Consider the following 24,982-nt stretch of genomic DNA (forward strand, 5'->3'; position numbering starts at 1 on the left):
CGGGAAAGCCGAGGGACAGCGAGGCGAGGCGCCCGAGCAGCCGCCTGGGCCACCGGAGAAGCCCTGCTGCCCTCGGAGCGCAGGGACCGGGCCCCGCCCCCAGCCCGGCAGGTTCCCCGCAGTCACGGCCTTTGGCAGCGCCCAGCCGGGCCGGTGAGCCGGGGGCGGGGCGGGCGGGGCGGGCGGGGCGGGCGGGCCCTCCCGCCCCCGGGCCTCCTGTCGCAGGTGGCCGCGTGGTGGGCGGGGCCTAGGGGAGGGCCAGCCCCGCCCCGCCCCGCCCCACAGGCGGGGCCCCTCCCTGCGAGGCCCACTGCCGGGGGAAGAGAGATGCGCTGCGTGTGGCTCTGTGGAGCTGCGGAGGGCCCGCGCGGTGCCCAACTCGGCCTCGGGCTCTGCTGGGCTCCGGCTGATCGGGCCCAGACGGCTAGGCGGCGCCCCCAGAGGCCCGGGAAGCGGGGCACCAGCCCCGAGGGGTCCACGGCCGGGCCCAGGAGGACAGGAGGGGGAGCCGGCCTCCACGCCTCCCTCCGAGGCGCCTCCCGCGGCACAACCGCCAGCGGGGAGAGGCCTGGAGCTGGGCCCCGAGCCGGACGGACGCGGGTTCAGGGGCGCCTCCCTCCCCCACAAGCAGGGGGCCAGGCGGCGAGTCCGGCTCGTTTATTGCTTGAACCAGCAGCTCGTCACACACGCAGCCCCCCACCCGCCTCTCAGGATCAGTAGCCCGCCGGCTCCCCTCCCTTGCGGGGGTCCGAGGCGGCGGCCCAGCCGGCCGGAGTGCGCACGACCGCCTGCACCACGGCGATGAAGTCCGGCGTCGTCTCGGTGTGGTGCTTCCGGGCCCGGAGCTCGGCGCCCACCGCCTGGAAGAGAGGGGGGCTGAGCGTAAGGGGGGCCGCCCCGCCCCCACCCCGCCCGACCCACAGCCCCGCCCACCTCCTCCGCCCCGCCCCGCCCGACCCACAGCCCCGCCCACCTCCTCCGCCCCGCCCCGCCCGACCCACAGCCCCGCCCACCTCCTCCGCCCCGCCACGCCCGACCCACAGCCCCGCCCCCGCCACGCCCACCTCCTCCGCCACGCCACGCCCGACCCACAGCCCCGCCCACCTCCTCCAGCCCCGCCTCCAGCGTCGTGGTGTTGGGGAGAAGCTGGTTGTGCAGCCGCGGCTCCTCCACGGCCCTGCGGACGTCGTAGCCGAACCACACGTGCTGGATGATGGCCTGCGGGGGGACGGCCGGGTGGGGGGGAGGACGGGCACCCCGCGGACGCCCACCACAAGCCCCAAAGGGACGGGACGCCCCCCGCTCCCGCCGTGCCCCCCCTCCTGGCCGCCTACCAGGGCTGTGGCCGTGGTGATCTGGGTGCCGCCCGATGCGCCGACCACCATCCTGACCTTCCCGTCGGGGCCCACCAGGATGGAGGGACACATGGACGAGAGGGGCTGCTTGCCTGCGGGCGCACGGCGGGGGGCGGGTCACGGGCGTGGCCTGCCACGGAGCCACGCCCTGGCCCGCCCGCCACGCCCCACCCCCACCTGGCTTGATGAAGTTGGCCGGGGACGGGGGGACCCCAAACTCGTTGGTGATGTTGGGGGAGCTGAAGTCGTCCATCTCGTCATTGAACAGGATGCCGCTGTGCGGGGACAGCACCTCGGAGCCGAAGCTGGACGACAAGGGGGCGCTGAGGATGGCCCCGCCCGCCCTGGGGACCCGCCCCCCCGGCCCCGCCCCGCCCGCCCGCCCCCCCTCACTAGAGGTTGATGGTGCTGGTGGCCGCCACAGCGGAGCCGTCCTCCGACACCACGGACAGGTGGGACGTGCCGCCGTCGTCGGGCACCAGGTACTGCGGCTCGTAGTACTGGAAGTCGTGCGTCTGCTCGTCGGAGATCCGAGCCCGCAGCTGCTCCGCGAAGTGCTGCGACGTCATGTTCCGGAGCACCTGCCCAGAGGACCCGAGCTGAGGGGCGGCCGAGCGAGCCTCCACGCCTTCACCTCAGGGCCCAGGATCCCCGTTTTACAGACGAGGAAACTGAGGCTCAACGAGGGGGCACCGGCAAGCTCTCCGCTCCTCCCGGGCTCCGGGGCCCTCTGCCCACCCTGTGCGGCCCCTCCCACAGCCCGGCGGGCAGCTCACTCCAGAAATGTCCTCAAACTTGGGGTCCCCCAGGAGCGTCCTCTTGGCATAGGCAAAGCGGAAGGCCTCCACGATGCGGTGGTACGTCAGGCCCTTCTGCTTCGGGGGGCCCACGCTGGCCTCGGAGAAGTGGTACCCTGGCCCGGGGAGAGGGACGGGGCGGCCCGCTGAGGACAGGGTGCTCCGGGGGCCCCCAGCCCCCCAGGTGGGGCACCCTGGCCCGGGGAGAGGGATGGGGCGGCCCGCTGAGGACGGGGTGCTCCGGGGCCCCCAGCCCCCCTTCCCTGAGACCCTGGCCCCCGGTCAGGCTGGCAGGGAGGGGGCTCACCCTTGAGGATGTTCAGGATGAGGCCGAGCACGGGGCCACTCAGGGGGGCGCTGGGCGTGTAGAGGGTGGCGTCCCCCAAGCTGAAGTTCAGGGGGTTCTCGATGAGCTCCGCCCGGTAGCTGGCCAGGTCGTCCAGGCCGAGGATCCCCCCTGGGAGGGAAGGCAGAGCCTCGGTCAGCGCCCCACCGGGCCCCGAGGCTGAGCCGGGGCCCGTCCACCCGGCGCCCAGCCTCACCGGCCGCCTGCACGTCACGGACGATCTGGGGCGCCAGGCTCCCGCTGTAGAAGGCGTCGGCGCCCTCACGGGCCAACGTCTCGTAGGTGGCCGCCAGCTGGGGCATCTTCACGGTCTCGCCCTCCTTGAGGATCTTCCCGTCCCGGCAGAACACGTGGCTGAGGGCAGAGGAGAGCCCGTGGCCTGGCGAGGGCCCGGCTGTGCCCGCCGTGCCCGCGGCTCCCCAAAGGCGGCGGAAGCTTACCAGAGGCTCGGGTTGCCCTCGACGGCTTCGCGCTTCTTGAACAGGGCGTTCGCCAGGCCTTTGCCCACCGGGAAGCCCTCGCGGGCCAGCCGGATGCTGGGCTCGAAGAGCCGGGCCCAGGGCAGCCTCCCGTGCCGCTGGTGGGCCAGCTCGTAGCCTCGGACCTCCCCGGGGACGGCCACGGACAGTCCTCCTGCACAGTGCGGCATGGCCCGGGGGAGGGCCGGGCGAGGTCAGCCGCCCCCTCTATGGCCCTCCTGCCCACCCCCCCAGCCCCGCTCCGGACGCTGGCCAGACCGAGTCAGCGAGCGCCTCTGAAGCCCAGCTGAGCACCGGGTGCCCGTCTGTCCTCTGGCCAGTCGAGCCGGAGGCCGCCCGCTCTCCCCCGTCGGGCATTCGAGGCCCTGTGCAATGCCACCTTTTCTGCCAGACCCTCCTTTATGCCATTAGTAAAACCGGCCGCCAACTGCTCCTAACATTTGATGCCCGTCCTGCCTCCGAGCCTGGCACATGCCCAGAGCTCCCAGTGAGCTCAGCCAGGAAGGTGGAGCAGGTGGCTCTCTCTGGCCCTTCTCCGCCTTTGTTCCAGCCCACAGATGTGCCGGGAGGGGACGGGGGCCAGGGCAAGTGTGGCCACTGCACGAGTGTGGTGCACCCCAATTCTGGGAACACAGACACCACAGTGAGGCTTCCCTGGTACCCCGGGCTCCAGCAGACGAGGCTTCGGAACTCCCCCTCACCCAGGCCCCCAGGTGCCCGTACGTGGCCCCGCCACCCCCGGGCACCCACCACACCCGAGCACACTCGTGGCCCCACCACACCCGGGCACACTCGTGGCCCCGCCACCCCGGGGCACCCACCACACCCGAGCACACTCGTGGCCCCACCACACCCGGGCACACTCGTGGCCCCACCACACCCGAGCACACTCGTGGCCCCATCACACCCGAGCACACTCGTGGCCCAACCACCCCTGGGCACACTCGTGGCCCCGCCACCCCCTGGGCACACTCGTGGCCCAACCACCCCCGGACACACTCGTGGCCCCACCACACTCGGGCACACTCGTGGCCCCACCACACCCGGGCACACTCGTGGCCCCACCATATCCGGGCACACTCGTGGCCCCGCCACCCCCTGGGCACACTCGTGGCCCAACCACCCCTGGGCACGCTCGTGGCCCCGCCACCCCCTGGGCACACTCGTGGCCCAACCACCCCCGGACACACTCGTGGCCCCACCACACTCGGGCACACTTGTGGCCCCACCACCCCCAGGTGCCCGCACATGGCCCCGCCACCTCCGGGCACACTCGTGGCCCCGCCACCCCCTGGGCACACTCGTGGCCCCGCCACCCCCTGGGCACACTCGTGGCCCTGCTACCCTCTGCAGCTCTGAACCCTCCCTCAGCTCAGGCCTCTGCAGCTCTGGTGTATCCCTGGCTGGCCGCCCCACGTCACCTTTCTGGGACTGCGCCGAGGAATTGAACATGTGGCTGAAGGAGCGTTTGGGGGCCACCTCGCGGGCGTTGATGATTTCTGCTTTTCCTGGAAAGGCGGGCCGGGGGGGGCTTCAGCTGCTCCCGCTTGACCCCGGGCTCCTCCCGTCATCCCCTCCTGGGCCTCACTTTCCCCCCGGACTCACCAGTGCTGCTGTTGTAGATGGTGAAGAAGAGGCCCCCGCCGATGCCCATGCTGTGGGCGTTCATGAGCCCCATGCAGAGCAGAGCCGCGATGGCCGCATCCACCGCCGAGCCTCCGTCCTGCAGCGCGTCCCTGCACGGCCACGGGACCGAGTTAGAGCCTGAGCCGGACCCACCGGGCCTGAGGCGACGAGCCCTCCAGGACGGCCCCCCCAGAGCAGGCCGCCTCCCCAGCGATGCCAATCCACGCCGGCAAAGGGAGCGGAGGGTGCAGCCCGGACCTCCAGGCAGTGCCCGCAGGGGAGGAGCCCAGGGCGCAGGGTCAGCCTTCTCACAGGCCGCCTCCCCGGGCTGCCCGGCGGGATGGCAGAGGGCGCTCGGGCCTCCCTGGGGGCCTCGAGGTTGGCGAAGCGTGTCACGGAGATTCTCTCCCTTTCCGCACCCGCCACAGCCTGGGAGGGAGAAGTTCTCTGCCCCGAGGCGGGCAGGCAGGCAGGCGGAGGTGAAACGTGGGCCCAGGGTCGCACGCCGATGGCTGGCTAAGGCAGGGTTCTGATGTGGGTCCTTCTGGCTCCGGGCCCAGGGGTGCCACCTGAGTACAACGATGGGCGCCTCCAAACAACCAGCGTAAGCACGCCTCGGAAGAGGGAAGCCGAGAGGCCAGAGGGGCTTCCCCCCCACGGGCCAGGGTACGAGCGCAGAAGGTCCTGGAGGACAGATCGCGTCCCTTCCTCTCGCCGTGGCGAGCCGAGCACAACACTGTTCCCCCAGGGGGTCGCTGTAGCCAAAGACTCGCCTCCTGCACTTCTGCTCCCCGCAGGGAGGGCGGCTCAGCGGGGGAAGAGCCCCCTCCACCCCCAGGACGGGGGAAGACACAACGGAAGATGCTTTGGACCCTGCTCGGGGTGACTCCGGTCCGGTCGGGCGCCAGTTAGCCAGCCACGTGCCGGGCCAGGCAGCAGGAACAAGGGATGGCCGAGGGACAGCCCCCAGACGGATGCAGCCTTGGGAGGTATGGCCACGTGGGGGGGGGGGGGGGCCTGCAGGTCCCTTGCACAGATCGGCCTGGACCGGTCCCAGATGCACAGCCATTCGGGGCCTCGGCTGCCCTCTCCACAGGAAACGCCGCCTGCATCTGGGAGGAGGCAGCTGGATGGACAACCCACGGAGTCCGGCCATCTGGACCTCCTCAGTCCCTCGTACGGGAGACTCAGGCTCGAGGCCCGCCTCTGAGGACCACGGCTGCATGTGGCCTGGGCGGCCAGCCCAGCTTCCCCAAGCCTCCATTCCCCCCTCTGAGCAGGCTGGCGTTCCTTCTATTGCCACGTGGACCCTCCTGGGACTGTAGTGGGCAGCCCGACAGCCCAAGTCACAGAAGGAATGCTCGCTTCCTTCCAAAGGGATCTCCCAGGAGGAGCTGGGCTCCTATCCAAGGCCACTCAGCATTGGCATGGAAGCTCTTTGAGGCCAAGAGCAGCTTCACTTCTTCCGAAATGTGTAAACAGAGAGGGATGGGGCGGGGGTGGGGTGGGGAGACAGGCAGAGGGAAACAGAGAGGAACAGAGAGAGAAAAGAGGATGAACAGAGAGGGATCACAGAATAGACAGAGAGGACATAGGAAACTGAGAAAGGAACAGAGAGAGAGACAGAAAAGAGGATGAACAGACAATAGATGGAGGGAACAGAGAGGCAGAAAGAGGGATGAACAGAGAAAGGGGACAGAATAGACAGGATAGAGGAAACTGAGAAAGGAACAGAGAGACAGGAAAGAGGATGAACAGACAAGAGACAGGACAGAGGAAACTGAGAAAGGAAAAGAGAGACAGGAAAGAGGATGAACAGACAATAGATGGAGGGAACAGAGACAGAAAGAGGGATGAACAGAGAAAGGGGACAGAATAGACAGGACAGAGGAAACTGAGAAAGGAACAGAGAGAGAGACAGAAAAGAGGATGAACAGACAATAGATGGAGGGAACAAAGAGACAGAAAGAGGGATGAACAGAGAAAGGGGACAGAATAGACAGAGGACAGAGGAAACTAAGAAAGGAACAGAGAGACAAAAGAGGATGAATAGAGAGGCGGACAGAATAGAGAAGACAGGAAACTGAGAGAGAAAAGAGGATGGACAGAATAGACAGAGGGAACAGAGAAAGGAACAGAAAGACAGAAAGGGGGATGAACAGAGAAAGGGGACAGAATAGACAGAGAAGACAGAGGAAACTGAGAAAGGAACAGAGAGACAGACAGAAAAGAGGATGAACAGACAATAGATGGAGGGAACAGAGAGGCAGAAAGAGGGATGAACAGAGAAAGGGGACAGAATAGACAGGATAGAGGAAACTGAGAAAGGAACAGAGAGACAGAAAAGAGGATGAACAGACAAGAGACAGGACAGAGGAAACTGAGAAAGGAACAGAGAGAGAGACAGAAAAGAGGATGAACAGACAATAGATGGAGGGAACCGAGAAAGGGGACAGAATAGACAGAGAAGACAGAGGAAACTGAGAAAGGAACAGAGATAAAAGAGGATGAACAGACAATAGATGGAGGGAACAGAGAGACAGAAAAAGGGATGAACAGAGAAAGGGGACAGAATAGACAGGACAGAGGAAACTGAGAAAGGAACAGAGAGACAGAAAAGAGGATGAACAGACAATCGATGGAGGGAACAGAGACAGAAAGAGGGATGAACAGAGAAAGGGGACAGAATAGACAGAGAGGACAGAGGAAACTAAGAAAGGAACAGAGAGAGACAAAAGAGGATGAACAGAGAGGGAGGACAGAATAGAGAGGACAGAGGAAACTGAGAAAGGAACAGAGAGAGAAAAGAGGATGGATAGAATAGACAGAGGGAACAGAGAAAGGAACAGAAAGACAGAAAGGGGGATGAACAGAGAAAGGGGACAGAACAGACAGAGAGGACAGAAGAAACAGAACGAGACAGAAAAGAGAATGAACAGACAGAAAAACAATAGAACAGAAAACAGAGAGACAGTGAAACAAAGGAACAGAGAGAGACAAAGGGAAACAGTCAGAAAGGGGGAAGAACAGACAGAGGGAACAGAAAGGAATAGAGAGAGGGACAGACAAAGGGATGGTCAGAGGGTCAGAGAGCCCTTCTTTGGCCAGCCCCAACTCCAGGCACTGGGAAGAAATGGGAGCCATAGGACCACTGGCCTGCCCTGTAAGGAGGGCTGAGAGCAGCATTGTCTCCCTTCCCCCCAGGGACCTGGGCCCTCAGAGCTGGGGGAGGCCCAGGAGATCCTGGCAGCCAGTTTTGGGGAGCCAACAAAGCCAGGTTGCCCAGCAAGTGCTCTTCTGGTCCAGCAGCCCTTCATGAGGACCTCAGGGTACGGTAGGGTATAGTCATTAAGGACACCCATTCCACAGAGGAGAAAACTAAGGCAGCCCAGAGAAGCAGAAGGACTTGGCCAGCGGTCCCAGTGAGTTCATCAGGGCAGAGATGGGATGAGGCTAGTGACAAAGGCCCCGGGCTGGGTGTGGGCAGTCCCCGTGCCAGTCTCTGTACTTCCCCAGGGTGACGGGGAAGGTGGTGGGACGGAGAGTGGGGGACCAACCTGGAGAGGGGCCAGACCTGGGCAGAGCATCTCCGGGAGGGGAGTCGGAGACAGACGGCGAAGGGTCAGGCTGGAAAGCAGTTCTGGTGCCCCCTCCCTCTCCCTGCCCCGGGCCTCTGCCCCAAGGCCTCACCTCCCAATCTCGGAGCACTTCTTGGCATCGGCGGCCACGGCGGCTCTCTTATAGACGTGGGAAGTGGCTGGTCTGCCCTGGAGGCCAAGGCTGAGGCCCAGGATCAAGGCCACGATGGCAGCCGTGATCAGGATGCCCAGCCCCACCACGAGCTTCTTCTTCATTGTCCTGGGGGGACACGGTGGGGGGCTGAGAGCCTGGGCAGGGTGGGGAGCTAAACCCCCCAGAACCAGAATCCTAGAGCCACGGGAGCAGCCCCGAGGAGCCGGGGGCTGGAGGCAGCACAAGCTTACCTAAGGGCTCAGAATGTGGGGTCCCCAGCTTCTGGGGGGACTTACTGGCTCTGCGGGCCCGGCGGGACAGTCTCTGGATGGAGAGCTCAGAGGAGTCAGCCCCAACCGGCCTCGGGGTGCCCCTGCTCTGTGTCCAAGGGCAGAATGCCAGGCTGGCTGGGGTCCGCAGTCCTGCAAAGGCAGTTAAGAGAGTTGGCAGTGCAGAGAGGGGGTCCCACAGACGCCAGGGCCCTCCTCGCTCCTCCAGCCTCCCTCGGGGGCCACGGGGGCCACGGACACTTCCACTTCGCTAGTCCCCACAGCAGCCTCTCAGGTGGTCCTTGGCGAAGAGTGTAAGCCCACTAAGGGCAGGGCACTCCCGCACTCTGGCCGTGCTTAGGATTCCCCAAAGCCTCTGCCTGCCATCCCCAGCTAGGCAGGGTCCTGGCCCCACACAGACCCGCCCCCGCCCCTGCCTTTGGTGGTGCCTGGCCCCACATCTGGCTGGGGCTCGGGGAGGGGTCAGAGGCTGCTTCCTGCCAGGGCCACGGCCTCCCCCCACCCCCATTCCAGACCCTGGGCCCTGCCCCCAGCCACCAGATGTTGTCAGGCACCCTCCAGGAGGGTCCGGCAAGGAGAGGAAAGGGCCTGCAGGCCTTGGAGAAGGGCATGGAGGTCTAGAGAGGCCAGTGACTGACCCAGGGTCACACAGCCAGCTGCACTTACCCAGCTTTGGGAAGGGGGTGGGTGCGGGGCTACGTCGGGGAGGGACCCTGGTCTGTGGCGGGCTGGGAGAGAAGAGAAGGCCTGCTCAGAGCATCCCAGAGGCCTGGCCCCACGGAGCAGGAAGCCGGCTGCTTTGGGAGCCTGAGCCCAGCCCCGAGGGGAGGAGAGAGGGGAGCGAGGGGAGGGCTGGGGACCCCAGGAGCTGGGAAACACTGCACAGGATGTGGCCCAGAAGAGACTCTGCTGAGCCTCCTGGGGCTGCCGGCGGCCCACAAGCATCCCCCAGGGGTCTGCTCTCTGCTCGGCCCAGGGAGGAGGGGAGGGGCCCTGCTTGGTCCCCCGAGGAGGCTCTCCCAAAGCGGGCCCCCTCTCTGCCCTGCCCGGCACAAAGGGCCCTGGACTCCCACCAATTGCACCAGGGGCTCTGCTGCTCCCAGGAGGCCGGGCACGGCTCAGAGACCCGCTCTATGACCCTGGGCAAGTCACTTCACCTCCTCTGCCTTGATGGCTTCCTCTGTCAAATGAGAGGGACACGGAAGTGGCAGCCCATTTTACAGCTGAGGAGACTGAGGCAAGGAAGAAGGTGCTCAATAAAGGCCGAGAGAGAGACATGCTTGGGGTCACCCTGCCACTGGACTTGAACTCGGGCCTTCCTAGCTCCAGGCCAGAGGGGAGGGGAGGAAGCAGGAATTGGCACCCCAGGAGGGCTCAGCTGCCCTTCCCCTCCCCCCACTCTCCTTCTCCCAGAAGGCTCTGTAAGCAGAGCCCATGGGGGGAGGCAGCAGGGATGAGGTCTGGGCCCTAAGTGAGAGAAGGGGAGACTATGAGGGGGCACCCTGGCCTCAGTTTCCTCTTTGGGACAGTGGGCTGACAAGGGGGCTCATGGGAAATTTCCGAGACAAGTGCAAAAGGCTGGGAAGGAGGGAGGAGGAGCAGGCTTGAGGGGGGAGGGGGCAGAAGCTCCCTGGCCCAGTCCCTTCCCCTCCCCAGGAGGCTCCAGCATTTCCCCCTCTGCTGGGCCCCTGGGGTCCATTTCTGCCCTCCTTCTTGGCCCCACCCCCACAGTGCAAAGCCAGCAGGGAGGGGCAGGACCTGAGGAGAGGAGGAAGCCCCCACCTTGGGAAGGCTCAGGCTGAGCTTGGAAGGGAGAGAGAGCTTCCCTCAGGCTCCTCCCCCCACCTGCTCACCTGGGGCCTGCCCGACCTCTGCCCCCTGCTGGGGCTGCTCTCACAAGGGGGTTTCCCACCTCCCAACCTTTGCCCAAGCCATGTCCCAGCATTCCCTCCCTCCCTTCTTGGGGCTGGGCCCAGGACACCAGCCTCAGCTTGCCACCCCCCCCCCCAGGTGCCTGCCCCAAAGCCCATGAGCTCCAGGTACATCCGGGTACACAGAGGTGGCTGGCAGCAGCTGTGGGGAAGATGATCTGGGGGTCTAGGTGGGGCAGATACCTCCCTCCTCTGGGACCAGGGGGCATGGGCCAGCCTGATAAGGGAGTAAGCTCCCCATCCTTGGAGTTCCCCAATGGGCTTCACTCATCTCTCAGGCAAGATTGGCGCTTTGAGATCCCTTTCAGGGTACCCTCAGCAGAGGTAAGGATGGGATTTGTCACTACCTTCTCCAACTCATTTGACAGAGAAGGAAACTGAGGCAAATGGACAGAGGCACTTGGGATTTGAACCCAGGTCTTTCTGACTCCAGGCCCGGTGCTCTCTCCACTGCCCCACAGTGCCCGGAACTAAAGGAGCCAAGTCCCAGCTCAGTCCCACCTCCAAGGGTCTGGGTGGGGATGGCGGCAGCGGCAGGGAGTCCAGTTAGGCAGGGTGAGGCATTAACTCCAGGTGACCCATTAACCTCCCAAGGGTGTGGAAGGAGGGAGCCGGAATGCCGATGGGGGCTGCCCTGACTAGGTCCTGACCATTGGGCAGCCTGAGAGGTCTGGGGGCAGGGCAGAGACAAAGTCCACCCAACCACGTGTTCTCCAAGCACTGTCCCCAGAAGCCCTGCCACCCACCCAGAGCCAGACTTTGACTATGGCCCAGCCCCTGAGCCTCTCCTCTCCTTGGCAGCCTCAGTTTCCCCATCTATTATGCCTGTAAGATCTCTTGCTTCATCCAGGCTCCAGCCCCCTCCCTTTCCTCCCTTCACAGGCTGGAAGGCAACATTGGCCCATTCCACTTCCTTTCTCCTTGAACCCAGTACCCCTCATCCTACTCTAACTGTCCCCAGTCAGACTTGGGCTACCTCCATCCCCTTATCTAATCCCCACTCCTCCTAAAAGGTATAGGGGAAGCCAGGCCACCCAACCAATCTGCTGCTCCCTTCATGTCCCATGGTCCCTGGGTGCAGCCCTGCAGCTGGCCACCCAGTCTCTGGACAGCTGTGCCAAGCCTTGTCCTCCCCCAGCTGCCTTATGCAGCAACTCCCTCAGAGGCTGCTATCCCTCATGGGTAGTGCCACTGAGCTGAGTCACCTTCTTCAAGCCACGTGCTGTGACCTCTGTACTGATCTTTGCACCAACATCAGCCTCCTTCTCCCCTTCCTCCTAGCCTCTATTCCCTCCTGGTTTGCCTCCTCCCAGTCTGACAGCTCATCATATAGACTCCCTGGCTGGCTCGCCTTGCTCACCCCAGCTGGCTCGCCTTGCCTGCCCCTGGCTGCTTTGCCTGCCAGCCCCTGGCTGCCTCACCTGCCCACCCCTGCTGTCCTCCAAGACTCATCCTGAGAGCTCCTTCCCCTCTCCCAATGCCTCCTCCTGGGCTTCCCTGGCTCCCATCTTATTTCTATGCCACCAACTCTCATGTTTCCTTATCCAGTCCATCTCTCTCCTGATTCTGAGCCCCACATTGCCAACAGCCTGGAGGCCCCCAAATCATCCCAGATTCAATAGTGCCAAGGAAGTACCCATTCCATTCAACAAGCATTCATTAAGCCTCTAGTATGAGCCTGCCCTCATGGAGTTTCTGTTCTTCTGGAGAAGCTTCCAGTTGGCATTATCTTTCTAAGACACCATCACACTCTCCTCCAAATCTCAAACCCCACTAGATGGTGCTGGACCTGAGGAAGGAAGACCCAAATTCAAGTCTGGTCCCAGACACCTACTAGCAGGGGGACACTGAGCAAGTCACTTCACTGTCACCCACCGTCTGCCTCAGTTTCCTCATCTGTGGGGACCAAATGAGATTAGTCTTTTTCTTAAAGGGCTTAGCACAATCCCTGGCACATAGTAGGCACCTTGTAAATGCCTGCACCCTTCTCCTCATCCAGGGGGTTCACCATCCTACTATCAGGGAAAGCAAAAACAAAAATCTGCAACATCAAGAGAAATAGAGAAAATGAGGGCTATATTGTGTTTAATCCATAGAAATGAACTAATATCAATTCTAAACAAATGTGCAACAGACAGAATTCATTGGATGAAAGAAAACCAAATTGCAGAAGAGATAATACAATAACTGTTGGAGATGCTAATATTCCTCTTTCAGAGCTAGACAAATTGAACAGAAAGCTAAATGAGAAGGAAAATACAGAACTGGAACAAACACTGGAGAAGCTAGAAATTAGGGACTTCTAAAGAAGAACCCCAAAGGATCTAGGGGGGGGCTGGATCTTGCAAACAATGAGATAGCAGACCACACTTTCTCTAATCCCCAGGACTTCTCAAACCTCTCCAAAACAGAAGGGATGCACCAAGGATAAAGCAACCTCAGCTGTTTCCAAGCTGGCTCTAGGATTCCCAGAACCCAAAAGACCTTTTTAAAATCCCCAAACTGACGCTAACCCTGAGCTCAGTCAGACCTACCCCTTTTACTACCCTACCTGCAGCGAGACTGCACAGCCCCAGCCACAAGCTTGCAATCAAAACCAACCATGCACAACCCAATTCCTTTCCTTCTTTCCAAGGCTGTGGAGAACCTGACTTCAGAAAAGATGGCATTCCAGGAGAGTGAAGGATCTGAGGAAAAGGGCAAGACATGGGTCTGAACTCAAAACAGAACTCCAGGCCCTTCTCCCTCCTTCCACAGCCATGGGGATGACCTCCACTATAGAAACGAAAGTGGTCCCAGCACTTCCTAGTGCTCTGAGCTGCCAATGCTGGGTCAGAGAACCAGAGGGAACAGAGGGAATGATGCTGGCACTGATTTTGGCAGGGTGGGGACCACCTTGTGCCACCAAGCCTGGGGGAAAGAACTCAGCAGTCAGCTGGGGCCAGTTCTGACCCCCCAAAAGGCAGCTGGGGCAGAAGGCCAGACTGGCAAACTGTGGATTAGCCAGGATGGGAGGAGGCTGAATCACCCTGAGATTCAGCCCACAGAGAAACCCCCATCAGAGGGCAAAGGGAAAATGTGGCCTCCAGCTCTAGTCTTTGAAAAAACACTGGAAAGAAAGAGAAGAAAACGCCCCGATCCTTGTCTGAAGAGCCAGAGGAGTGCCAGAAACAGGAGGAGGACAGCAGCACACTCTTCTGAAGTGGCTTCAAAGAGGCCCGGGAAGGGTGACAGCAAAAGGGATGATTCTGCACAGAAGAAATAATGATCAGAAAAGAGAAACTGGAATCTGGGCATGCAAGTTTCAGCAAAGAAACAAAAGAGACCCACAGATTAGGAACCTCGATGCACAGAAGTAAAAGACAATCTAGAAGAAGAAATGCAGAAACCAAGTCTACTCCCAGAAACTGCTCACTCTGCAAGCCAGCCAGATGGATCTCAAAGCCCAGAGACAGAGCCAAGCTAAGAGTCACTGGGCTCCCAGAAGAACCCAACAGGACAAAAAGGCTCAACACTGTAAAAATGGACTTGAATCCAGGACTTCAATTCCCAGAAATCCTTGCTCCATTTCCCCAAAATGCTTTGTAATCTCACTGAATTCTCACCTGGGCCAAGATCGAGAAGGGATATTTAACCTGATAGGAAAGGCTTTTGCGGGCTTTTTTTTCTTCCCCATTTCCGCTTGCAAGCAGACGTGGCTTTTTCATGATGTAAGTGAGATTGTCTAGGCCTCTCTCTGGCCTAGACACGTGCTTTTCTTATCCTGTATTTTCTTTAATCCTTAATCTTCAATAAACCTCTAAAAATATAATACTCCTTGCAGAGAGAAACTAATTTCTACCTGCCTCAGTCTCCCCTAAATTTTAATCTTTACAACACCAGACAGCAGGGAATAAAAGAAGAGAACTGCCAGCATTGCTCTAGATGGAACATAGAATGCCAGTGGAAAGGGCTCCTAGATCAGCTCCAGAAAGAACTCCAAATCCAAGGCTACAAACTCCAAGGCACACAGGGACTACATTCGACAATTCAATTCAGAACCAAGAAGTTCTGAAAGTGCCACTGCTGCCAGGAGAAAGCTCTTCCAACACAGAGGAAAGGACATGCCAAGAAGGCGAGATTGGGGTGTTGCCACCAGAAAACGCAGAAGGGAACGGAGTAATGTGTTTTGAAGGGCAGTGGATCTCAGGATGCAGCGCAGCATGGGGAGGAGACCTCCTCGGCAAACCTGACCTTTACCCACACCGAATGAACAAAGACAGATGGGAAATGGATCTGGGGGAAGCAAACAAGACCTAAAGGTGGGGTTTGCTCTTCTGACACCCAAAGGACAGAAATGGAGGACAGAAGAAATCCAACAGCAGCGAACAAGGAACAAGAAGAGCCCAGAAACGAGGCTGAAGGTGGATCTCCGATGGACAAGGAGATGATGGCAGATCTAAGCCCTGGGCACCGTGGGAAGAAGCCCATGGCACAGTGCCTATGAAAATTGATGGATTGAATCACATGTAAAGAAGGGGAGCAAGGGGCAGAAGGGTGTGTGTGATGGGGGGCTAGCCGTGAGGGGAAGGGGATCCCTGGGAAGTCTCGGGAAGAGAAGAGCCTCCAGGAAAATGGGTCAGCAGGAGAAAACCACCGAAAGGTGGTGGGGTGGAGAGGAGAGAGGCCTTGCTTTGGTAGTGAGAAGGGCTTCCTCCACTGCTGACTGCTCCTGGGGAGGAAAGCTGTTTTCTGAAGAGAGATGAGGTCCTTGGGCTGGGAGTGGTCTGGGGCATTCGGGGCTTGGGAAGGCCACTTGTCCTACTTCAGAAAGTTGAGGGGAGGCGTTAGAACACCTGGGGGTAACTGGCATTTGGGGGAGTGGGAGGGCATGGCTCACCAGGAGGAGGGTAGAGAGATGGGCCTCTCTGTCACTTGCAGGAATTGGCATTATTCCAGGAGTGAGGGACAGTGGAAAAAGGAAATCTGTGCACAAGCCCTACAAGGCCGGGCAGCAACTGCCTAAAGGTGGGAGCCTCGAATGCATCCCGAGGAAGATTCGATGTGTTGGGAATAAAAAGGGGTCTGGCACTTATTAATAAAATGAGAGGCGGGGAGGAGAAATTTTAGCCTTACTAATTTAGGGTAAGATCTGGTCCCAGATTTCAGCCCAGTGCGGTCCCCTCCATGCTGGCTGCCACTCACCAAGAGCCAGCCCAGGAAGCCAGGCTGGTCAAGAGAGGAAGTAGAAAGATCTATCTCCTTCCTGCACTTGCCTTATAGTCCCACCAGCTCCTCCCTCTGTGGCGACATTGCACATTGACGCTCAGGCTGATGCCAGGGAACACCAGGCCAGTAGATGTGATGTTATGCTACAATCGTGATGGTGGGCCTATGGCACATGTGCCAAAGATGGCACACAGAGACCTCTCTGTGGGCATGCATGCCATCCCTAGCAGAGTTAGTTACTAGAAAGGCAGAGGGACTCGGGCAGAGCTGCTCCCTTCCCCTTCTCCACCATGCCTTCCTGCCCTGCCCAGCAGCCCATGGAAGCACTTACTCTCTCCACTGCCTGGGGTAAGGTGGGGGGAGAGGGGAGGCATGGGGCAGCACTAGGTCTTGGGGGGGGAGGGGGGAGCCCAGGACGAGGCACAACACAGTCTCCAAAAGGTTCCCCATCCCTGCTCTACTACACTGGGGTGCCACAGCAGGATGAAGGTATTTTTCCTCCCACAGATTGCATGGGAGACTAGAGAGTTATAGGTATCATGAATCAGAGAATGGGGTTCTAGAGGAGAAAGAAAAGATAGATAATAAAGAGAGTGAGAGAAGTCCTCTCTGGAAAAGGGCATCGAAATGAACATTTAACCTACTAGTGAGAGCATTAGTTAGAGAGGAGGAGGAGGAGGGAGAAGAACCTACTAACTGAGACAGCAGACAGGGAAAGAATTCAATAGTAAGATAAAAGCAGAAAAGAAAAAGGAATTAATAAACTAAACTCTCATGGAAAGGTATAAAAATGGGAGAAGGAAGTTGGGGATGAAGGGAATAAAGTGGGTGGGAAGAGGGCCATCATAAAAAAGAGTTACCTAAGTTGACTAAAGAAACAGGGTATTAAGTTTACAGCAGAAGAGGGGAAAATCAGAATTTGAAAAAAAAAATCAACATTAGAGACAAATGGAGAAAAATGCAAATACAAATCTAACTCTTATAACTTTAATGTAAATGGGTGCAAACATAAATAATCCTATAAAAGGAAAAAGTGTGCCGACTGGCTAAGAAAACAAAACCCTACAATGTGTTGCTTGCAAGAAAGACATTATAAAAAATAGACATATACACAAAATGAAACCAAGAAGATGGAAAAAATCTACTCTGCATACAATGTGTCTTGAAAAATTGTATCTTGCTAGGTGGCAAAACAAAAACAAAAATTAAAAAGGTAAAAAGGGAGAAACAAGGAAACTATATTATATTGAAAGGAACCTTAGACAGCAAATTCTTATCAACAATAAATTTCGATGCTTTAAAATGCCTTTGTATCCAAATTCATAAATGAAACATTAACAGCTACAAGAAAACATAGTAACACAAGAGTGACTGCAGATTCCAATATCCTTCCCTCAAGTCTGAATAAGTCCAACAGAAAGATAAACAAATACTGGAAAAACTTAGAGCTAAAAGCCTCATGCTATCTTCTCACCAGAATTAGAACTTACAACATATTCTAAATGGAACAGCAAAAGAATACATATTTCTCAGGACCACATGGAACATTTACAAAAACCCACCAGAGGTATTGCAAACAAATGTAAAAAGGCAAATAGCAAATATATCTTAGCAGATCACAATGTAATAAAAATGGCAGTTGGTTCAGGGACCCCAAACAAAAGTTGCATAGTCAAATGGGGACTCAACAATGAAACCTTTTTTTTTTTTTTAACACCTGTCTTAGTATCAAGTATAAAACAGAAGAGTGGCAAGGATGAGGCAACCAGAGTTAAATGACTCGCCCAAGATCAACAATGAAATCTTCAATTATGACTAGGTCAAAGAACAAATCATAAAAACACTGATCAAATATATGAAAGAAAATGATAATGATCAAACAATACACCAAAATTTTCTGGGATGCAGCTAAAGCAGTGTTAGGAAGGGACATCATAAGCCAAGGAACACACATTGACAAAATAGAAAAAGAGTATTCATGAACCAAATTTTCATTGTTAAGGATTAGAAAGTCAACAAATAAACATAAAAAGACTCAAAATAGGGCTGTTAAAACTATAGAGAAGAAAGAGATAAACTGGAAACAAAAATGCTGGAAGTGCTAAAAAAACTAAAATGTGGTTCTTTTTATTGGGAAACCTTTGGCTAACCTGATTTTTAAAAAGAGAGCAGAAACTTAAATCAATAAAATGGCAAAGGAGCAAGGTGAAATCACAACAAAAGCAAAAGAATAATCTGTTACATGTATTGACTTAGAAAAAACACAGAACCATTAAATAGTCAGAAAAAGCACTCTTTAATTAAGGAAAGGGGTTCAGTGTGATAGTAGGCCTCTACACAGAGTCCCAGGATTGAGCTCTGGTTGCTCTGGACACTGTGCTAGATTGGACAATTCCAAGGCGCCATTAAAGTTGGGGAGCTTAAATACCTTTCTAGGTGAGGAGGAGGAGGAGAGGAACAGTTGATTGACTTTACAATGGTAACAAAGGAAAATGAGGAATCCCAGACAGTAATAACAGTGAGGGGCTGATGCTTTACAATGGACACAAAAAGGGAAAGACCCAGCCAAGGGCTGGGCCACCAGTAAAGGACTTTGGCCTAAGGGGAGAAACCATTGAGACAAGAGATATTTAATATCTGATGGGATTAGCTATTCCCACTCAAACTACCTTTAGGTCTATTGTTAGTCTGAGATAGGTGAAGTAGGACTTTCCCTCAGGGAGGAACTCTCAGGTGACAAGGTCAAACCTTTAAACTAAGTAAACTGGGGATCATCTGGGCTACAAGTTTGGGGTTTCTAGATTCCATGTTGACACATGCTAACAAAACTGAAAATCCCAAAGAAATAGAAAAATACCTTCAAAATTATAAAATACTCAAACTATCAGAAAATCAAACAGATTTTAAATAACCCAGTATCAGAAAACAAGCTGGATCTAGACGAAAGGAAGAACCCAGGGGACAAAAACCCCTTCTGGTCCTGACGATTCATAGAAGTCTAACAGACTTTTAAAGAACAATTAAATTAGTACCAGTACTACTCAAATTATTTTCAGACATTGAGAAAACAAGCACTCTGCCAGAATCCTTTTAATGAGACAAATGTAGTTCTAATACCCAAACCACAAAAGGTTCAAACACAGAAGGAAAACTATAGGCCAATAGCATCAATGATAAAATTTCACTCAAAATTCTGTTAAATTGACTACAGAGATTTATCCAAGATATCATCCTTCATGAACAAATGAGATTTCTATGAGAAATGCAAAGGGGGGGGGGGGGTGTTCAACATTAGGAAAACAATCAAGAGAATTAATCACATTAAAAATCAAAACATCCACAGCCACATGGTTAATCAGTAAGTGAAAACAGCCTTTGATAAAGTACAGCACTATTTGACGCTAAAAACCCTACAAAGTACAGGTGCCTTTTTAAGGTCATAAAAGCATCTATCTAAAAACGAAAGCAAGCATCATGCACTAGAATCTTTTCTAATCAATATGGAGGAAAAACAAGAATGTCCACTATCCCCACCCAATAGATAAGTCATATAAACTCCTGGTCTTGGTTAGTAGTAGGAACTATATACATGTTTATTCTCTTCCCCTTTTGGAAATGCTAGCAACAGCATTAAGACAAGAGAAAGAAATTATAAGCACAAAAATAGGTAAAGAGGAGAAAACTCTATCAGTTGATGATATGATGGTTTACTTGAAAAACCCAAAGAAATCAGCAAAGAGATTAATTGAGACAATAGCTTCATCAAGATTGCAAGCCACAGAATAAATAAATCCTCAAAAACCAGTTTTTTTGTTTGTTTTTTTAAACCCTCACCTTCCACATTAGAATCAATACTGTGTATTGGTTCTAAGGCAGAAGAGTGGTAAAGGCTAGGCAATGGAGGGTCAAGTGACTTGCCCAGGGTCACATGCCTAGGAAGTATCTGAGGCCACATTTGAACCCAGGGCCTCCCTGTCTCTGGGCCTGGCTCTCAATCCACTGAGCTACCCAGCTTCCCCCAGCATTTTTTACTATACATATATATAAGAAGTAATAGTAGAAAGGGAAATCACATTCCAAATAACTGTCAAAGGGCCTAAGCTATCTGGGGACCAACCTGCAAAAGATTGTCCAGATTAAATAACAAAACAGAACTTAAAGAAATAAAGAACAGCTTAAAGAACTGGAGGAATATTCAGTTCTCATGGCTAGGCTGTGTCAGAATAATAGAAATAACAAAACTAATAGAATTACTTTACCCTCAGTGCTATTCCAATCCAAATAACCCAGGGGTAAATGCCAGAACTTGATAAAAATAATAAGGAAATTCATCTGGAAAAACCAAAGATCCAGAATAGCAAGGGAAGTGAGGGAAAGAAGTAGGGATGACAGGGAATGGTACTTCCAGATCTCAAGCTCTACTGTAAAGCAGCAGGCATCAAACCCATTTGGCAATTACAGAGCACTGGATCAATGAAACAGGCTAGAAAGGGAGATTCAGAAACCATAGAACTAACTCAGTAACCCAGTGTTTGATACAGTAGAAAACAAGGTACCAGGAACATACTCCTCATTTGTTCAAAACTGCTCAGAAAATGGAAAGCAAACTGGCAGAAACTATGCTTAGACCAACAGCTTCCACCACACTCCTCAATGCACTCTAGAGAGATGTGATCTTCGTATTCAAGGTTAGAGCATCCACAAAGTCAGAAGAGAAGCCCATCACATACTTCTCATGGCTACATAGCTATGGATACGGGAGGGAGTCCGAGGCCATTACCGGAGATAAAAGGCCTAACTCTGAATACATGACACTGAGATGCTTCTGTGCAAATAGCATTCTTGCATCCGGCGGCAGCAGAAGGAATCTTTGCACCGAATTTCCCAGGAAAGAGAGGGCATGAAGAATGAAGAATGCAGCATTTAAGCCCGGAAAAGTAAATGGTGTCTCCCCCCTTTCCTGGCAAGCCCTTCCTCCTCACTGCTGCCTTTGGGGATCCTCTCTCCTCTCTCAGGAGGCTCCATCTCCTCTCCAAAGCTGTGCCTGGGAAGCTCCTCTCCGATGAGCAGCCTAATTTCCTGGCTGTCCCAGCGGCCACCTCCAGACCTTCCACTTCCCCCGGCCTCAACAGCCTCTTCTTGGTGGTTCTCTGCTTCCAGGTCTGTTCTCCTCCTCTCCTGCCCGATCCTGAGGGCTGTGGTCTCCGGGCCCTCCGGTTATTCTCTGTGCTCAGGGAGTTTGGGAGCCTGCTTGCCGTCTTCTTCCTCATCCCAGTTTCCAGGCCGATACCCGCTCAGATCCTCTTGGCACTGTGCCTGGCATCGAGTCAGCACCTAATAACGACCAACTCCTGGGAGCAGCAGAGCCTCACGCAGGGATGGTCCTTGTCCTTGGCCACAAATATCCTGGGGCTCCAAGGCCTCCCAGATGGTCCTCGCTCTACCTGACCACAACTTCGGGTCCCTCCACCCCCTTCTTCTTTGGTCGCTACTTCAGAACGTGGCTGGGGAAGGCCCGGCATTGCTGACTCATTGCTTTCCCAAGTCACCTACCCTACTCCTCCCCCCTCACCTTGGCCCACATCTGGGGGGGGTAACGAGTACGAGGGCTGGACTCAGGCAGCTGGTCCCCAGTTTGGAAAGGGGAGTCCAGTCGTTCTATCTCTATCGGAAGGCAACATCGGGATGAGGAGTGGGGAAGGAGGGGGTCTCCGAGCAGAGCATTCGATTGCCCCACGCCCGTTCCTGACGGGGAGATCCTGGACCAGCAGGAAGACACATGGAAGACAGACGTGGATGCAAGAGAGGGGGTGCTCCCTTCCCGTGGACAGGCGGCCACAGCTGCCCCAAGACTCCGGGTGAGTGCCACAGGGCTCCTCCTAGAAGTGGGAAAGGCTTAGGCCACCATCTGGGCCGCCTCCCCACCACAGAACCCCACTCTCTCCCTCGCCAAGGCTGGTCTCTGCCCCTCCCCTTGCCTCCAACAAGCACGCAGACAATTAGGCAGTCTACAAGCCTGTTCCGGGGCAGGCACTGCACTGGGTGGGGTATGGGGGTGTCCACGGAAGCCCTGGACCTCCAGGGCTGTTTCCCTCCTCTGGGGTCTGCCTGCCACCCAGCTTTCATCCGTGGCTCCAGGAAGGTGGCACATCCTCAGTGGCCACACACAGCAGATGGGAGGAACAAGGTGGGGGGTAACGGAGAGGCCTCGAACCCATCAGGGACTGAAGAGGCTGCCTACGCCCAGCATGGAATGTGTGGCTGAGAACAATATGTTCCACAGCCATGAAGGCCACTATAGAGCTTGGTCACGCATGGAGGACCCCAAGGCCATCCCCTGCGCCCTGTGGCATCCCCGGGGTCCGGACTCTTGGCCTGCCACTGGCTTTCAGGGACTTTGTACAACTCTGCCTCACGGAATCCAATTGGCGCGCAAGTCAAGGCATCACCCTGTGATGGCGGGTGGCCCCAAAGGGCGACAGCCGGCCAGGGACCCATGGCGCAGGAGTTGGGGATTCCAAGCCAGGCATGAACTCCAAGCCTCCACCCTGCCTCGAGCTCCTTTTTATCTACCTGATCTTAAAGGAAATTGGCTGCTCTGTGTCACCGGTAATCTCTAAACCATTAAATCTAGGCCTCCGCCCCCTTCTGGCTCCATTCCTGTTTGACCACTCCTCCTCAGCTTCCTTTGTTATGTCCCCACCCCCCGGGGGGGGGGGTCCGGCAAAGATTCTGGGGTGCTCCATCATTGCCTTCTCCAGTTCATTTTGCAGATAAGGAAACTGAGGCCAGCAGGGCAAAGTGACTTGCCCAGGGTCACATGGCTAATTGAACTCAGGATGTCTTCCTGACTCCCGGGCCCAGGGCTTTATCCCACCACTCTGGTTGCTGAGGGCAGGACTGCCAGCAAGGGGAGGATGTACAAGGGAGGAAGGGAAGAGAGAAGGGCACTGGCTGGAAGAAGGAGAAGTCTGGAGAGGGCTCTCTCTCGCACTCTAGCCCCACGTCTCCATTGCCTTCTACATACTTCCACATGAGCATCCCATGAACCTCCCAAAGCCAACGTGTGTAAAGCCCACCTTGTGCTCCGTGTCGGCCGCCCCACCTTGGGACCGCCGTGACCTGTGACCTGGCTGAGCCTCAGGCACGGCACTGCCAAGGGGGCCTCCCCGAGCCCATGTCAGACCCCAAAGGGCAGCCCATCGTATCCAGTGCTGCTCTAGTCTGGCGCCCAGCATGTCCTGTGCTTGCACTCCCCAGGTAGGACACTCTCTCCCAGCACATCACTCATCTCCAGCCTCTTGTGCAAGTCTTGTTCCGTTCAGAACTTGCGCAAGTTCCCTCAGCTTCCCCTAGCCTCTGGGGACTCTGAACTTGCTCAGAGGCAGGCAAGGCTCGCTCCCCAGGGCAGCCGGGAGAGGGTTTTGCATCCCTCAGACCTGCTCTGCACCATCCCCATGCGCACACACACACCCTGCAGAATGGCAGCTTCTCAGCACCAGGCCTGACACCAGTGGGGGGATAGAACCCTCTGGTGCTCCCACTCTCCTCTCTTCTCCTCATGTCCCAACTCTTCCCTGCTACTATTCTGGGAACCCCGAGTCTGCCTTCAGGCACCAACTTGGGGGCCCTCCAGCACAGACTCTGAGCACACAGCGCCCCAGACCCAAGGGAAGCTCCGGGGCTCTGGCAGTCCTGAGGGGGAGGGAGGGTCCTACCTGGCCAAGGGCCATGCTCAGGCTCTTCTTGTGGTCTCTGGGAAGAAGGAGCGTGAGGCCACAGGCCCAGGGCCAGGGGCAGAGGATGGGAGGATGGACACATGGAGGGCGCACTGCCCCAGAGCTTGGTCTGGAGGCAGGAACTCTCCCGGGCAGCGTGGCTGGATGCCCTTCGGGGAACAGGGAAAGAGGAGGAGAGGAGGAAGGGAGAGGGGGTGGCACCTGTGGCTGGGCGTTTTCCGCAGCTCCTCCGAGGGCGCCAGGTGCACAGTCCCAGGGGTGGCCAGTCAGCGCGGGCCGCGTGGTGGGCTCTGTCTCTGGGACCTCCAGGTCTGGTCTGGTCTGGGTCTGGCTGAGGCTCCCGCTCCAGCCAATCGTCCCTGTCCGGCCCCTCCCCGGCTCCAGGACCAAAGGTACGGGGGCGGGGTGGGGCGGGGTGGGGCGGGGCCAGGCTGGCCCTATCCTGGGGAAGGGGCGAGGGGGCTGCCAGTGCTTCTGCCCTCCCCCAAGCCAAAGCCTCTGCCCTGGGGGCACCCAGGGGCCCTCACTCCTTGGAGCAGGGGGCAGGGCTCCTTCCAGTCTCTGGCCCCGGGTTCTAGTTCTAGCTGAAGCCCCCTCTCTGGGAGTATGGGGCACTTTGGGCTTCAATTTCCACATCTGTAAAATGGGCCCATGGGCCCCATGACCTGTCTCCCTGAGCATCCGATCCAGGCCAGGGGCTTCACGGTGCCCTGAGAGGCAAAGCAGAAAGGGAAACTGAGGTGCGCCCTGGCCACCCCCTCCCCTGGCTGCAGCGGTTGGTCACCTGAGGCTGTCCAGCGGCTCTTTATCAGTCCCGGTGCCCTGGCTCCCCACACCTGCTGCCCGCCTTACCCCTGTTTGGCCTGAGAAGTGGCCAAACCAGCTCCTCTGCTCCCTTCCCAGCAGGAAGGCCAGAGGGGGAGGAGGCAGAGGCCCTCCTGCCCGGCCCATGGTTGGATGGAGAGATGGACAGGCAGGCAGGGAAGAGACCAGAAGCCGGTACCTGCCCAGGACACACACACCTGCCTCTGCCACCTGGCACACTCCAGCCCAAGAGCCAGCAGGGATTCTGAAAAAGAGCCGGGGGTCTAGGTAGACCACCAGCCACTTCAGAATCCTAGGGCCAGGGTGATCTCAGCTCCCAGGAAGGCCTGGCTTCGCCTTTCTCTGTGTGTTGGACACTTGGATCCTGACGGCCTGTCTGAGGACCCGTCCGGGGAGGCAGCCGCAGTGTCCAGAGGAGGGCCTGACAGGGGAATGGCAGAAGGAAACGGAGGCTGCTTCCCCCAGCAGGAGCCAGCCCGGAAGCCCTCTGAGGCCTCGGGGCCTGCGCAGCACACTCAGGGAGCCGGGTATGTGCTGACCTCTCACGGAAGGGCAGAGAGCCTTGCCCAGGCTAAGCCTTGCCCTATAACCAACAAGAGGCCCCCCAGGCCTTCCTCCTCCTCCTCCTCTAGCTGCCCTCCGGAGCCCCTTCCT

At 56.9% G+C, this 24,982-nt stretch overlaps 1 protein-coding gene across 3 annotated transcripts; it reads right to left on the reverse strand.

Annotated features, from left to right (window-relative positions):
• Positions 1-642: 642 nt before the first annotated feature.
• LOC100022333 (glutathione hydrolase 1 proenzyme-like) lies at positions 643-23,873 on the reverse strand. 3 transcript variants are annotated; one of them, XM_056821152.1, is made up of 15 exons: positions 23,705-23,873; positions 9,292-9,353; positions 8,632-8,757; positions 8,294-8,461; positions 4,583-4,713; positions 4,399-4,485; positions 2,939-3,131; positions 2,695-2,852; positions 2,460-2,609; positions 2,132-2,268; positions 1,749-1,936; positions 1,533-1,660; positions 1,335-1,447; positions 1,105-1,218; positions 643-860 (listed from the first exon to the last, which is right to left on the reverse strand). In XM_056821152.1, exons 4-15 carry the CDS (start codon positions 8,455-8,457, stop codon positions 714-716), a joined length of 1,710 nt encoding a protein of 569 aa, XP_056677130.1. In that variant the 5' UTR covers positions 8,458-8,461; positions 8,632-8,757; positions 9,292-9,353; positions 23,705-23,873; the 3' UTR covers positions 643-713. The 3 variants fall into 3 exon arrangements, with proteins under 3 accessions (XP_056677130.1, XP_056677128.1, XP_056677129.1); XM_056821150.1 differs by having other exon boundaries at positions 8,587-8,757; XM_056821151.1 differs by lacking the exon at positions 9,292-9,353 and having other exon boundaries at positions 8,587-8,757.
• Between the last annotated feature and the right edge of the window lie 1,109 nt (positions 23,874-24,982).

Source organism: Monodelphis domestica, chromosome 3 (assembly GCF_027887165.1).
Source record: "Monodelphis domestica isolate mMonDom1 chromosome 3, mMonDom1.pri, whole genome shotgun sequence".
NCBI lineage: Eukaryota > Metazoa > Chordata > Mammalia > Didelphimorphia > Didelphidae > Monodelphis > Monodelphis domestica.